The 14,985-nt window shown below is 39.0% G+C and overlaps 1 protein-coding gene across 5 annotated transcripts in view; it reads left to right on the top strand.

The window, feature by feature from the left end:
• The window catches only part of ZEB2 (zinc finger E-box binding homeobox 2), a 130,447-nt gene that overhangs the window by 113,089 nt on the left and 2,373 nt on the right, over positions 1–14,985 (top strand). For 4 of the 5 annotated variants that reach the window (XM_023259309.2, XM_023259310.2, XM_045033737.1 and 1 more), the window contains 5 exons: positions 1,198–1,386; positions 2,104–2,318; positions 4,945–5,053; positions 5,985–7,954; positions 9,366–9,546. In XM_023259309.2, the coding sequence (XP_023115077.2) occupies positions 1,198–1,386; positions 2,104–2,318; positions 4,945–5,053; positions 5,985–7,954; positions 9,366–9,546 (2,664 nt within the window). The remainder of the gene's footprint in view (positions 1–1,197; positions 1,387–2,103; positions 2,319–4,944; positions 5,054–5,984; positions 7,955–9,365; positions 9,547–14,985) is intronic. The other variant, XM_045033738.1, reaches the window with a different exon arrangement.

The following is a 14,985-nucleotide window of genomic DNA, read 5'->3' as shown; positions in this document are numbered from 1 at the left end:
CAAGTTTGTAACAGTGAAGGCAACAATAAAAATGAAATAAAAATAAACATTGAGTAGCTCAAACATCATCCTGCCACAAACTGTCAATTAGTATGGCAAATACTTTAATATCTTATATGGCAGAGAAGGTGAGGTGGGGAATATAGGGTGAACGAAGCCTAACTGCTCTCAGAAACTATGAAAGTAGGGCTCCACCCCCTAATTATACTAGCAAATGACTTTCATCCACCTACTTAGGGTGGATACTACCATACCAGCCACACTCCCAACACTGGCTTATGCATAAAACTTTTTATTTAGGGTATTTAAGCCACAATTTATTGCAGAAACATATCTAGAAGTTTCAAATATACAAAGTCTTGTGACACAGTTGCTGCAATTGGTTTACAACTATTTCCAATTCATGGGAACGGAGTCATAATTACAAAAGTTACAAATCTTCAAAATCACACAGCAGAATAGCTGTTTCTTTTGCTTTTATTAAGCATCCGTGTTCATTTTATTTTACTTCTGATTGTGAGCTTCATTTTATTTTCAGACAGCTTTAAAAAATACTGATAAGGAAAGATAAAGTGCCACATCCCATGACTCTTTAACAAAGTCCCATTATTATCTCTCTAGGAATATCTGTCCTTTCACATCTGTGTCAGACTGTGTAGTCCTGGCCACCTGTGATGTTCAGAGAGTGGAAGGTTAAAAGCTTATATTTAGCAACAGGATGTATCTGTGGTTAAGCACTTTAAGTTTAGTGGACAATAAAAAATTAAATATACCTTTCTCAAAAGAAGAGGAAGTTTTATATAGACTGTTATAGTAGCTTTGAGCTCATATTATCTCTCATGTTATGGGTCTTAGAATGTAGTTCTGTTTTCTTTTTTTTTTTTTTTAATTTTCCCTAAAAAAATTTGAAAAATGTCTTTCACTCTTTGTGAATTATGCAGACTAGTATTCCAGGAAGGAGGAAAAAAAAATGTGCCTATTTCACTTAAAGCAAAGTGTCTTTTTTTTTTTTTTTTTTTTTTTTTGCATGTATTATTCGATCAATAACCGGTCACCTGCAACACTTCTTACAAATAAATTAGGTGTGTGTGGTCTTTTTTGCAAGTCAACGTTTCGTAGTAACCGTGATGTGCGTGGGCTTGGGCTACCCACGAAGAAGGCCCTGCAAAGACACTTCTTCTCCTTTTGTGATTTCAGTCAAGAATGCAAATTGCACATCAGACTTTGAGGAATACTTTGCCAAAAGAAAACTGGAGGAACGCGACGGCCACGCAGTCAGCATCGAGGAGTACCTTCAGCGCAGTGACACGGCCATTATTTACCCAGAAGCCCCGGAGGAGCTGTCTCGCCTCGGCACGCCAGAGGCCAATGGGCAGGAAGAAAATGGTGAGGCTGTAATTCATTTTTAGCCACTACGCTGACCTCTGCAGCTGTTACAATTACAAATGCACTACATGCCTGGGTGTTTACCTTAAAATTTGAAGAACAGCTGCAGAGGCATGGAATTTCATGAGCAAAGATTAGAACTGTAATTTTAGGGTATTGTGAAATTTTTTTTGTCAGCAAATTTGTGTCATTTGTACATCCAATAAAGAACAAGAACAATTAGAGCCTATTCCTAAGAGATAAAAATATCGGAATTGATTCCTAGGTTTTGAGATATTTCACTTTGGAGGAACACAAAAAAAAAAAGAAAAAAAAAGAAAAGCAAAAGTTTAGCCACAGCGACCCTGCCCTTCTTCTTCTTCTGACACCTGAAAAGCTCTCCCACGCTGTGAATCCCCGAGTCCCATGTGACCAAAGGTTTTACTCCGAACTGTCAGTCGCCTAAGGAGAATTTCCTCCTTCATCAGCTGTTTAAATTTCCCCCCAAAAGCGCCCCGTAATTAATTAACTTCCCAGCGCAGCGTGAGCTGATTCCGACACGTCTGCGCCGGGCGTGCGAGGGGCCCGGTGCGCGCCCAGGCCGAGGGCGGCGATGGCGCTCTGGCCGAGCAGATTGCAGGGATTCCTGTCAGACCATCCCGGGCAGGCAGCCCATTAGCTGCCATTGATTTACTGACCTTTTGGCCTGCTTCTCTCCCTCTCGTCTCTCGGCTACAGACCTGCCACCTGGAACTCCAGATGCTTTTGCCCAACTGCTGACCTGCCCCTACTGCGACCGGGGCTACAAGCGCTTGACGTCACTGAAGGAGCACATCAAGTACCGCCACGAGAAGAATGAAGAGAACTTTTCCTGCCCTCTCTGCAGCTACACGTTTGCCTACCGCACCCAGCTCGAGCGGCATATGGTGACGCACAAGCCAGGGACAGATCAGGTGGGGGGTTGGTTTTAAGTGATTTCTTTCTATAATAACCCCTTAGAGAAACGATATTGCTTTGATTGGCAATCATTATTAATTTTTCATGGCATTTTGAAGATGCAGATCTTTTAATGGTAATAGCTTTAATTGAGGTCTAAATGATTTTTTGATGGTCTCTTCTAATATGATTTAATAGTCTTATGTTCACGATCGAATGAGTGTGTTAATTTCTAATTTAGAAATTTTATTTGCACTTTAACTTGACTTTAGTTTCATTTTTATGTTCCACAAAAAGTGAATGAAATTGTAGCATTTTAATTATACATTATTAAACATCTCAGCAATTTTAATTCCATTTTTCACCTACTTTTACTCGGAAAAAATTTTTTTCATATGGGATCTAAGTCATAGTAAAAGAAGTGTGCATTTCTTTCGTTTGTCACACAACACCTTCAATTACTTAGAGTATTTTTAGAAGCTGCTACTAGTTTATGAAATCTAATGAAGTGTTTAAAAAAATCAAAAGGCAGATTACACACATACATAAAATAGACTGATGAATACCGAAATATTGGACGTGTATTTAAAATGATCCCTTTTGATTCGTTTGTCTGTGGCTAAATGTTAAGATCACTCCGCCTCTGTTGACTTGTTTGTGTTAAAAATAAAAACTCTCTCTTGAACAGGTAAGCACAGCCTCTTAAATCCTTAAAGTGGTGGAATACGATCGATTCGTCCCTTACGTGGGTCCCAACAGGGTCCCCTACATGTTGTGGCAAAACTGCTCTCTCTGTTCTCCTAGGAGAATTGACTGCAGATTGATGTTATGTGTTTCAGTGGCAACAGAAATGGTGTGACTGAAGTCCCAGTAACTGGCCTTACAGATCTGGAATCCTCCCATATAAGCCTTGCTACCATATCTGTTTTAAAAATTATTAAGCAGGATATTCTATAAAACTCTTACATCGCTTCTTTCTTGTGGGCATTATTTTCTTTGAATAAGGAAAATGAGGATAATCAAACACAATCAAGCAATGGTGATGATACTGTATTATGGAATTTTACTATTGTAAAGGAACAGCTCATGAAAATCATTCCATTTATAGCTGATTGGGCTTGTCACCTGAACGTTTTTCAAAGTTCAGTTACAAAAACTATGCTTGCATAGTTACACTTATGTAACAGTTTATCTCCCCTTGCTTATATGCACAAAATCTCTAGGTAAAAAAAAGTGCCTAGATATTTATCTAGCATAACTGCTTTAAATTTCACATGCAGAAGTGTGATTGTGTTGGCGCATTATGAATGGTAGCTTTGGTGTTGAAAAGTCCCCTCATTTGCTCATGGCATTTACAATTAGTAAATTAAAATGATTGTATCATATTAACAGTGGCACAACTAAAGTTTATAGTAGTCCTCTGAGGGCTGTGGGGGGAGACAAAGCAGCTGTTGCTGTTTGTTTATGCAACTCAGCAACATATGAGCGCTGGTCCCTCAATGGCGCTCGGCGGGCTGGGCTCCGCTTGATCTTTGAAGGTTGCTGCTGTTTGAACAAACCTCCCTGTGTCCCATGTAACACCATCTGTCTCACTAGGAATGTGGGAAGATTCAGCACACCCTAGCAGTTGTCATACCGTTTCTGTGCTGTCTTTTTGCAAAAGGCTTTTGTGTCATTGCTGCTTGAAAAAGGCTGACCTCCTACCTTGAGCATCCAGAGTGGATGACTGTATTTTTTTTTTTTTTTTTAGAATTCTAAGTCACAGAGCTTTTTTTCCCTTGTTCAAAAAGGTCAGCTGTGTTTGATTATATCTTTGCTGCTTTTAACTTGTCTTTTCAGCAAACTTTTCTTCTTTTTTGTCCCTACTCCCTAGCACACTACTAAAAAGGAAAATGAAAAGTCGTTGAAGTCTTTCCTACTGGCCTGTGATAAAACTGCTCAAGCAGCTATAACCCAAGATGTTGTCTCTTACATTTGATAATGAATCAAATCTGATATGCAGCACATCAGGAAAAACAGGGTTTACATTTGCTGCTAGCACAGTGAATGGGATATTTAAACATGCTTATCGTGTAATGAAATATTTATAGTCAAGAATTTTTTTGTTTGTGTATGTGTGCTTTTTTTTCTTCTTTAAAATTGATATTGCTTCAGTATGAGATACACTTTTACCCTGATACAGAAAATTTGATAAAATTAGTTCTTTGCATGGGGAGTTTTGGGGGAGGCTGTTTAGAATTTTCAGGATAATATTTATTTATTTCCTTGACAAAATGGTTACATCCCAACAGGGAATCTTCAGATTTTAAAATGTGCCATAAACACAGAGAACCACAAACATCTTTACAATTATACTTTCTCATCTCCAAAGGCTCAAAGAAACATTTAGGAAAAGAGACTACAGAGATAATTCTAAAGCAAGTGTTGGATGCGCATGTGAAAGCCCTTTTTTTTTTTTATTTGTTCCAATTTTATTGCCAACATTATCACTTTTATTGCAACTCTGAAAGACTGGGCAAATAAATAAACATGCACTCAAACCTTTTGGCCTGTCTGAAAAATAGAGGCCTTTTAAAAATATTTGTAACAAATTTCCTTTGTTCCTCCTGCACAAAACTGATGTCAGTCTTTCTCCTTTTATAGCACCAAATGCTGACCCAAGGAGCAGGTAATCGCAAGTTCAAATGCACAGAGTGCGGCAAGGCTTTCAAATATAAACACCATCTGAAAGAACACCTGCGAATTCACAGTGGTGAGTAGCAGAGGTGCTGGTGCTCACATTTGCATTTTGTGCCATTAGGAGAGTTTTAAAAGATTGTTTGAAATTTACACAATCCTGTTTGTAGCTTTTTGGAACTATGCTTTTATTTCATAAACTGTGCGGGCTTGCTCTGCCTTCCTGAGACTGATGGTACCACCAATAGCGTGATCTTACAAATCAAAGAGGAATGCTTAGACTTCCTAAAAATTGCAAATGCTTTGATTTGTTACAAAATCTAGAGGCTCCTTCTCGTCCTTTCAGCCACTCTTCTACAGATTAAGTATTTCTGACCTGAAGAAACTCAGCTGGCAAATTCGGAAGGGTATTCATTTTCGATACCTAACCATGAAAGAAAAAGTTGAAGAATTTTGGATGAGAGCTTTTGTATGATAAATGTTCCTTGATTCCTGGGAGCTGTATATTACAGAACAGCATCCTACCACTGAGATTTCTTCTTTATAACTATTTTGATAGCTCTGCCAAGCATTTTATTACCAAATTGGATGCTATTCAAAGGACTAGTTGGATTGGTAGAATCAATGGAATCTCTACAGAGTTGATTAAAGCCATGGCTACACTTCCCTTTAAATACTGTGACATCTTTATTGTGCTATTGACCACACATTAATCTGACACTCTGTTTAAATAGGAGGCTGCCGATGGCAAGACAAGATTTGGGATCTTGGCTGAAAAAGGCATAGATAGCCCTCACCTTCCACTGCTAACATCTTGAATTATGTTCTCCCAGGGTAGATAAAACCCAGAAACAGTTACGGCCACATAATTCTAAGCTAAGCACCTAGAATGTAGAGGTACCCCATTCTGTTCCTTCCATTTGGTTTCACAGATTCTTGTATTGGCAGACAATCGTCATTGTTACCCAATCAAAGAAGTGTAATGTTAATTTTGATTATCATTTTAGGTGAAAAACCGTACGAGTGCCCAAACTGCAAGAAACGTTTCTCCCATTCTGGTTCCTACAGTTCACACATCAGCAGCAAGAAATGTATTGGTTTAATCTCTGTAAATGGCCGAATGAGAAACAATATCAAGACGGGTTCTTCCCCTAATTCTGTTTCTTCTTCTCCTACTAATTCAGCTATTACCCAGTTACGAAACAAATTGGAGAATGGAAAACCACTTAGTATGTCTGAACAGACAGGCTTACTTAAAATTAAAACAGAACCACTAGACTTCAATGACTATAAAGTTCTCATGGCCACACACGGGTTTAGTGGCACTAGTCCCTTTATGAATGGTGCACTTGGAGCCACCAGCCCTTTGGGAGTCCATCCGTCCGCCCAGAGTCCAATGCAGCACTTAGGTGTAGGGATGGAAACCCCTTTACTCGGATTCCCCGCAATGAATAGTAACTTAAGCGAGGTTCAAAAGGTTCTACAGATTGTGGACAATACGGTTTCCAGGCAAAAAATGGACTGCAAGGCTGAAGAAATTTCGAAGTTGAAAGGTTATCACATGAAGGATCCATGCTCTCAACCTGAGGAACAAGGAGTCACTTCTCCTAATATTCCACCCGTAGGTCTTCCAGTAGTGAGTCATAATGGTGCCACTAAAAGTATTATTGACTATACATTAGAAAAAGTCAATGAAGCCAAAGCTTGCCTCCAGAGCTTGACTACTGACTCAAGGAGACAGATCAGTAATATAAAGAAAGAGAAGCTACGTACTTTAATAGATTTGGTCACTGATGATAAAATGATTGAGAACCACAACATATCCACTCCATTTTCATGCCAGTTCTGTAAAGAAAGTTTTCCCGGCCCCATTCCCTTGCATCAGCATGAACGTTACCTTTGTAAGATGAATGAAGAGATCAAGGCAGTCCTGCAACCTCATGACAACATAGTCCCCAACAAAGCCGGAGTTTTTGTTGATAATAAAGCCCTCCTCTTGTCATCTGTACTTTCTGAGAAAGGAATGACAAGCCCCATCAACCCATATAAGGACCACATGTCTGTACTGAAAGCGTATTATGCTATGAACATGGAGCCCAATTCTGATGAACTGCTGAAAATTTCCATTGCTGTGGGCCTTCCTCAGGAATTTGTGAAGGAATGGTTTGAGCAACGAAAAGTCTACCAGTATTCGAATTCCAGGTCACCATCACTGGAAAGGAACTCCAAGCCGCTAGCTCCCAACAGTAACCCTCCCACAAAAGACTCTTTATTACCCAGGTCTCCCGTAAAGCCTATGGACTCCATAACATCGCCATCCATAGCAGAACTCCACAACAGTGTGACGAATTGTGATCCTCCTCTCAGGCTAACCAAACCTTCCCATTTCACCAATATTAAACCAGTTGAAAAATTGGACCACTCAAGGAGTAATACTCCCTCTCCCTTAAATCTTTCCTCCACATCTTCTAAAAACTCCCACAGTAGTTCTTACACTCCAAACAGCTTCTCTTCTGAGGAGCTGCAGGCTGAGCCTTTGGACTTGTCATTACCAAAACAGATGAAAGAACCCAAAAGTATTATAGCCACGAAGAACAAAACGAAAGCTAACAGCATAAATTTAGACCATAACAGTGTTTCTTCATCATCTGAAAACTCAGATGAGCCTCTAAACTTGACTTTTATCAAGAAGGAGTTTTCAAACTCAAATAATCTGGACAACAAAAGCACTAACCCAGTGTTCGGCATGAACCCCTTTAGTGCCAAAACTTTATACACAGCTCTTCCTCCACAAAGCGCATTTCCCCCTGCCACTTTCATGCCACCAGTGCAGACCAGCATCCCTGGGCTACGACCATACCCAGGACTGGATCAGATGAGCTTCCTACCACATATGGCCTATACCTACCCAACTGGGGCGGCTACTTTTGCTGACATGCAGCAAAGGAGAAAGTACCAGCGGAAACAAGGATTTCAGGTAATGAGACCTATCCTTTTGCTCCGAACAGAGGAGATGAAAACTATATTATACCGTGTACGTGCACGTAGGGGGAAAAAAATCTTAGTGAGAAAACCAAGTGCCGTGTTTTCAGCAGACACGGCAGTTTGTTTTCACTTGAACCTCAAACTGAGTGGGCTAGCCAAATAAGTGGAGAATCAGTGGAACACTGCTCTGTGGAAGCACATGTGCCCTAAAAAAGAGGAAGACTTTAATACCTGTTTTGGAGGTTTATTTAGATTGATCTGTATGTTTTTAGAATCACACATCGATAGCAATATTGGACAGGGCTTACGTAGACGCTAAAAGTTACTATTTACAACAGTCACATACTCGTATAGATGTTCACAATTTGCAGTCATTACATGTACAAATTTGACATGTACTTGGTCTTGTAGAAAATCGTGTATTTTGAAGAGTATTTTAGAAAATATTTTGTGCATGCCACTTGACTTCTTACGTAGTTTTCGAACCAGTAAGTAATTTATGGTTTTCGAATACAAAAGCAGGTATGTTTTAACAACACGGATTATAATCCCTATTTGGAAAATAGGAGCACAAGGAGCAGTGTACCTTTGTAACAGCTGTTCCAGGATTCCAATTTCCAGTGCATCTGCCCTCTCTGTAAATGTATTTAAGCCTATTTAATCTCCTCTAATATTAATTAGTGCAAACGTAGTCTAAGAAAACTGAACTGTGAGCTAGCAAATGGAAATGTATGTTATCATGCAAGTTTGCACTCCTTTGGATCAAGACAAAATAAATATCAAGAAATTTAATAATTTACTGATCCACATTCATTATTGCTCAATGCTGAAGGCTGTTTTAACATAGATAGAACATTGATAAAAAGTGTTATTAATATTCCCTATTTCAAATTAGAAAATTAAATATAAAAATATAGCTTGAGGCCTTTAGTTGGTAGACATACATTTAAATAGATTGCATAATAATAACATTTTGTACCTAAATATAAAATTCAATTAAAATGGGGTTTCTACAGCTACAGATCATTTCTAAAGTTAACCACGCTGGAAAACACACAAATTCTGATGTGTAATGTTCACTCATGGATATTTCCCAATATAAAGAAAACTAAGGATTTTAGAAAATGTTATGTTTTTCTCACCTTCAGAGTTGACTGTGTTCTACCCTTGAAAAACAATGAGCTGTACCATGTAGGGCAGAGAGGGTTTATATTTTTGTGGAAATGTGAGACCTCATCCATTATTCGTGGAAAGTAATAGGTTTAAAACAAACAAACAAACAAACAAACGAGATCGATTAATAGCCAGCACTTTTGAGGTTCTCCAAATGTCAGCCTACATGAAGTTGTTTGGTATAAACACAAAGAGAAGAGACTGTGTTGAACTATGTGATTATATCACAGGGAGAATTGCTTGATGGAGCACAAGACTACATGTCAGGCCTAGATGACATGACAGACTCCGACTCCTGTCTGTCTCGAAAGAAGATCAAGAAGACAGAGAGTGGCATGTATGCATGTGACTTATGTGACAAGACATTCCAGAAAAGCAGTTCCCTTCTGCGACATAAATACGAACACACAGGTATGAGTGACTTTGACTAGCTAGTTAGAGCTTCCCGGCCTGCTGTACATTTCATAATATTTAATGAGTACACTTGTGCAACATAAGATGGAACATATGCTGATACCTTCAACAAGGAAGAAATAATGCTTTTGCCTAGCTCAGTAGGACTTTTTTGTTGCCTGTTTATTGGATCATTCGTGTGTTTATGCGTGTGCTTGTCTTCAGATCTTTCAAGTTAATCTGGAAGCCAAATTCACAAATCCCGTCAAAGGTATATTTAAGTGGCCAGGGCAATGAAATGGCATGACACAGCCCCGCTACTGAAAATGTGTTCAAATTCCTCAGTTGTAGTGACTCTGTTTATGCGAAAATTTAATGAAAAATTCAGCCAGTCGTATATTAGTTTGATCACCCAAACTTCAAGTAAGCTACGACTTGGAGGTGGTTCTGTTTGGTTTTATAAATTGGCCATTTTTTGAATAAAGCAGAAGTGTTAGGACTGGGAGAGAGAAAGGTGTAAGTCAAGTAATCTGCCAGACGAGCTACTGAAGCTACTTCTATTTGAAAGATGACAATAAAACTTTCTAAATTTAATTAGCTTATTTCCAATGCATGCGTTACCAATTAGGAACAATCATACAGAGTTGACAAGATTGCAGCCTTGTTCTTCCCTCTGAGTGAGTAGAGAGATAGTGGGTTAATCTTTCAAGCCAAGGGAGAAGTACCATAATGTGGAGCAGCATTGGTTCCCACAATCCCAGATCTGCTCCGCAGCCCCGTGGTGGAGCTACACCTGTGCTCGCTCCCTCCCTCCTTCTCCTTCCACCTTTGACCACAAAGCAACCCAGCCCCATCCCTGTCCCTAGTCCCTAACCTGTTTCCAACTTTTCTCCTCGGGATATTTGGCATGCTGGCCCGAGATGGGAAAAGGAAAGAGTGTAGGTCCTCAAGCGAAATCCTGGCAGGGGGAAATGATACGAAAACTCTCATTTTAAACGAAAAAGTCGAGTATCACACATTTTAACATAAGGCAAAAAAATATTAGGCTACCAATGCTTTTGAGGGGAAAGTGATGAAAAGACAAAAAAGAAAAAGATAAGAGAAGGTAATGTGAACACTTTCTGCTGTATTCTGACAAAGTACACTGCGCCCTTTTTAGTATTTGAAAATATCCCTGGGGAGCACTCGTCCTCATCATCTGCCCTTGTCCCTCACTGGGCATGTGCAGGAGGCAGCACAGTGACCAGGACCTACCCGAGTGGGGGGAGGTTGGGTGAATAGTAGGTGTTCAGGGTATTTGTGAAGAGAACAAGGTTGGTAAATAGCAGTACCCTTACTGCAGCCACACCAATTCTCTCTTTCTTCAACTGTCTGATATTAGTTAATATTGTTTTAAAAGCTCAACTAATGATACTCCAAAGACAACCTAGTTTGAAAAGCAAATCCCGATAGTTTCTGCACTTGTGTGATATAATTCAATGTTTGAAACGTCAGAATTTTCCTGTATTTGTCTTTTATCCTAGATATCATAGATGTTTTCTTTAGTACCAAGTCCTATTTAAATATTTATGAAGATATTTTCATATCTAAATTTACTTTAATATTGTAATCAACCTCAAATATATTTTGTATTTCATTATTCAGCTACAATAGGCACATCACTGAAGGCATCTTTCCCTCTCTGATTGATTTTATTATATGACCATATGCAAACTCTATCATTTACTACATGGTGAGTCTAAAACTTTTATTTTAGTGAGGGCTATCATACATATTGACATCCAGTCAATATCTTTATTTCTTACAAATGAGATAGTCCATAAACTTCATAGGCATATAGATAGTTGAGAGACCCAAAAGTTGACAAACATAAATATGCATCATCAATTTGCAAAATATGCTGTATTTTAAAAAATAAAAATAAAATGTTCTGGTTCCTTAAGATGTAAGAAGATCTGCTGCCTGGAAGTAATGTATAGCAACAAGATGCTAATCCTCCAATGGGTTCTTTAAACATGTGATTAGTTCTCCTCCCGTTGGCTTCCTAGCTTGTCAAGTTTCCAGTGTGTTAACTTTTTGGTCTCTTGACCAAACATCTCATGACATTACTACTGTCAGTGTATTAGGTTCCATCAATGTGAAGTTCTCCATGACTTTTCTAGCACTATGATGTACGTAAAAATTTAGTCCATTTCCCTTCCCTAATTGGGCCCAGAAGCCTTTTGTTTGTTTATGTTAAGCACTAGTAATGCTTTGGGAATGTACTAATGTGAAAATTGCAAGTGAAAACAGTCTTTGGGTTGACTGAATCTAAGGTTTGGGAAATGAAGTTGAATCATCATTTGGTTATGTGCTAACTACAAATGTGTCATTGATAACGTGTGTTTGTTGCATCTCTACAATTTAACATATAGGATGGCTTAAATTAAGAAGGAAATTACGAGCTACCTATTCTTGAGACCTTGTGCTCTTTTACCTTGACCTGTTTAATTTATTTCCTAGGCAGACACCAAAGACATAATGCTTAATTTCCTTTACCCATGGCGTATTGCTTGCTTGCTTTTCCTGGGGCCTAGGCCTGGGATCAGGCTGGGAGACAGAAAGGGAATACCCTCCCAAGTGTTGACTTCAACGGGATTAATTGTCACAGGCCAGGACTGTGAAACACAAAATCTGAAACTCCCGTTAGACCCTGTCAAGAACTCCTTTGTATTCCACTGCAATTTAAATCTGACATGTCTTGAGTGATTTCTCTATTGAGACATTGTGGTAGGTACTCTTAACTCTACCTTATTCAGAAAAGTAATAGAAATATTTCTACTTTTGAGTAGATAAAGTCAAAGTTTTAAATAAATTACCAATTTTGTTTCTCAGTTATGTGATAATATTTTTCATACCACAAACCTTCCATTTATTAACTTCAGTTATCATTCTAGCTGTCAGGTGAATCATGAACCTTGAGATTAGAGAAACAAAATTACCCTAAAAAAGTTTTGATTCACTCAGTGTCAAGTTGGATGTTTTTCTGAATCTTGCCCATATAGAAATTTAATTCCAGAACATCTTGATTTGAATCAGGTAAACCAGTCAAACAGATTTAAAAAATATGAACATCCAAGTCAGGTCTCATTTAAATTGAATGTATTAAATACTTACTAGTGACACTTCTGGAGATTAGTAGTAGACTATTTCATCAAGATACAGGTCAGTCCCCCTACACTTACGCCCAAATTCTGTCCTTTGCCTGGCATAATAGCTGTACATTTCATTCTCTCAGGTTGTCAGTTCATAATGTAGAATTAATATATTTAAGCATATCGTTTATTATTGATTGAATTCCTTGAAAATCGATTGCCTGCAATCATAGAATACCTATATAATAGACTGCAGTTTAATGGGCATCCCCCAAGCATTTCCACCAGGCCTTGAAAGTTGTCCTGGAGAGTGTGTGTTCTCTCTCAGGGCATTGCTCTGTATTTTGTTTCTTTGGAAAAGAGAGAGCCATACCAACTGTGGCAACTGTGATGTTCACTCACAATTATTCACAGCCGATCTGTGAAGTCACCTAACTGTCCCACTTTTCTCTGCTCCTGAACTGATGAGACATCCAAAGGAGGCTGTAGGACAGTTCCACTCAGGCATGCCCTAGCAACTAAAGCACCAAGAAATTTTCCATCTACCACCTGTCTTCTTTCCTTCAGATTTACTTCTTCCATGTACTCTTCTTATCTTGCTTATAACTTGAGAATTATTGAGCATGTATGGATAAAAATGAATAAAATTATCTAACATTAATTGAGTGCTTACTACATGCAATCCTCGTTCTAACCACTTTACCTATGTTGTCTCCTTTACTCCTTATGCCTGGATCACAAGTTGGGTCCCCAAAGGATCCTCAGGTCCTTTTACTTAAAGGGACCCTGATCTTCAGAGAGGTTAACAGAGAGGTTACCTGTGTTGCACAGTTAGTACGAAAAGATGGATTTGAACCCAGGCAGTCAGACTCCAGAACCCATCTCCCGTATTTAACACTGCACCATCCTGCCCTGTGAATGAATTGCTACCATCAGCAACGTCTTACCCGTGCTCCTGCTGGCATCCTTTTCTTTAAGGTCCAAGTACACGCAAGACAAACCAGATTCATACATAGTGACTGGAAGTCTTCTGGCAGGCCAAACCTCTGTCTTTTTCCCAAATATACTTCTGCTTCCTGTTAAATTACCTTCCCGCCATGGTGGTCTTGTCAAATGGAAAAGCACGCCACCTTTCCAAATTCTTGGCGCTCCACTGGAATTCTCTTCTCTGTTGTCCAGTTTACCTCATTCAAAATATCTTTTCCAAAAGTTAAAAAGCGGTTCTTTTGTGGTCTGAGTTATGCTTTTTTTTTTTTCTTCAGGCCATTAGCTGCCTTGAAGTAGATTACTAAAATCTTCCTTATTTCCAATACAACGAGTAATCACCAACAAATATTTTTCAATTTCTTCTCTTGCAGGTAAATAACTTCTTCCTACTCTAGTACTGCGCCTTACCACATCTGTCATCACTAAATTTATATTGGACGTTCCAGTAAGATAAAGACCATTAATGAAATAACATATAGCAGCCTACAGCATTTTCTAAATAGTAGCATGCCCCAGAGGCATTCAATAACATTATTAAAGATATTTGATTACTAATTGAGATTGTATATCACCATAGAACTGAATACCTGAAGTGTGTAGAATGGGTTCCTAATCTTATAACATGACACTTAGCAAATGAAAATGGGGTTGAGTCTACTATTGCTGGTTTTTAATTTAATTTGCCGAAATGCAGGTTCGTATGAGGCAATATAATCACATAGCTTCGTGTGTTATGATAACACCTAGTGCTCTACACGACACATTTCTGACTTTAACTCTGGAGCATCGGTCTGATAAAAAAAAATTTTTTTTGTCCATTCTATTTTGGAAATAAACTTTTAAGTATGGCAGCTATGGAAGGTGTTGAAGGCATTCCAGTGCTATTTGTGGCCTGGAATCAACCAGATGTGTTTAGGCTTGGCAGTAGTTTCGAGTTCCAAACACTGGTTAGAAACTGCCTGGAATGCCAAAGGAAATACAGCATTCTCTAGCTGAAGAGTATTCTAACACGCCACAAGTGGCTGACATCTCATGGAAAACTTGAGAGGGAAAAACGCTATCGGGAATTAGCTCAGCCTCCATGACATCCATCTTTCTACTTTGTATTTTCAAACGATTTCCTCTCTAATTGCCCTTCTTGGAACCATAGGGCCCATAAGACATTCGTCACATCCGCTGTCCTCTGTTTCTGCTCCAGCCTCGCTTGGCGATCTGCTCCTGTTTGAGACGGAAGGCCCGTTTTCAAAGCACCCATTTGTGATGTAACCAGCACAGGGTGCCCGGGCCAACGCCAGCGATGATGCCGTCTTCGTCACTTTCGTAGTCCTCGATTTCA

This window comes from Felis catus, chromosome C1 (genome assembly GCF_018350175.1).
Source record: "Felis catus isolate Fca126 chromosome C1, F.catus_Fca126_mat1.0, whole genome shotgun sequence".
NCBI classification, from domain to species: domain Eukaryota; kingdom Metazoa; phylum Chordata; class Mammalia; order Carnivora; family Felidae; genus Felis; species Felis catus.
Note: the sequence above shows the minus strand (reverse complement) of the source record. Positions and strands in the feature narration are given on the sequence as shown.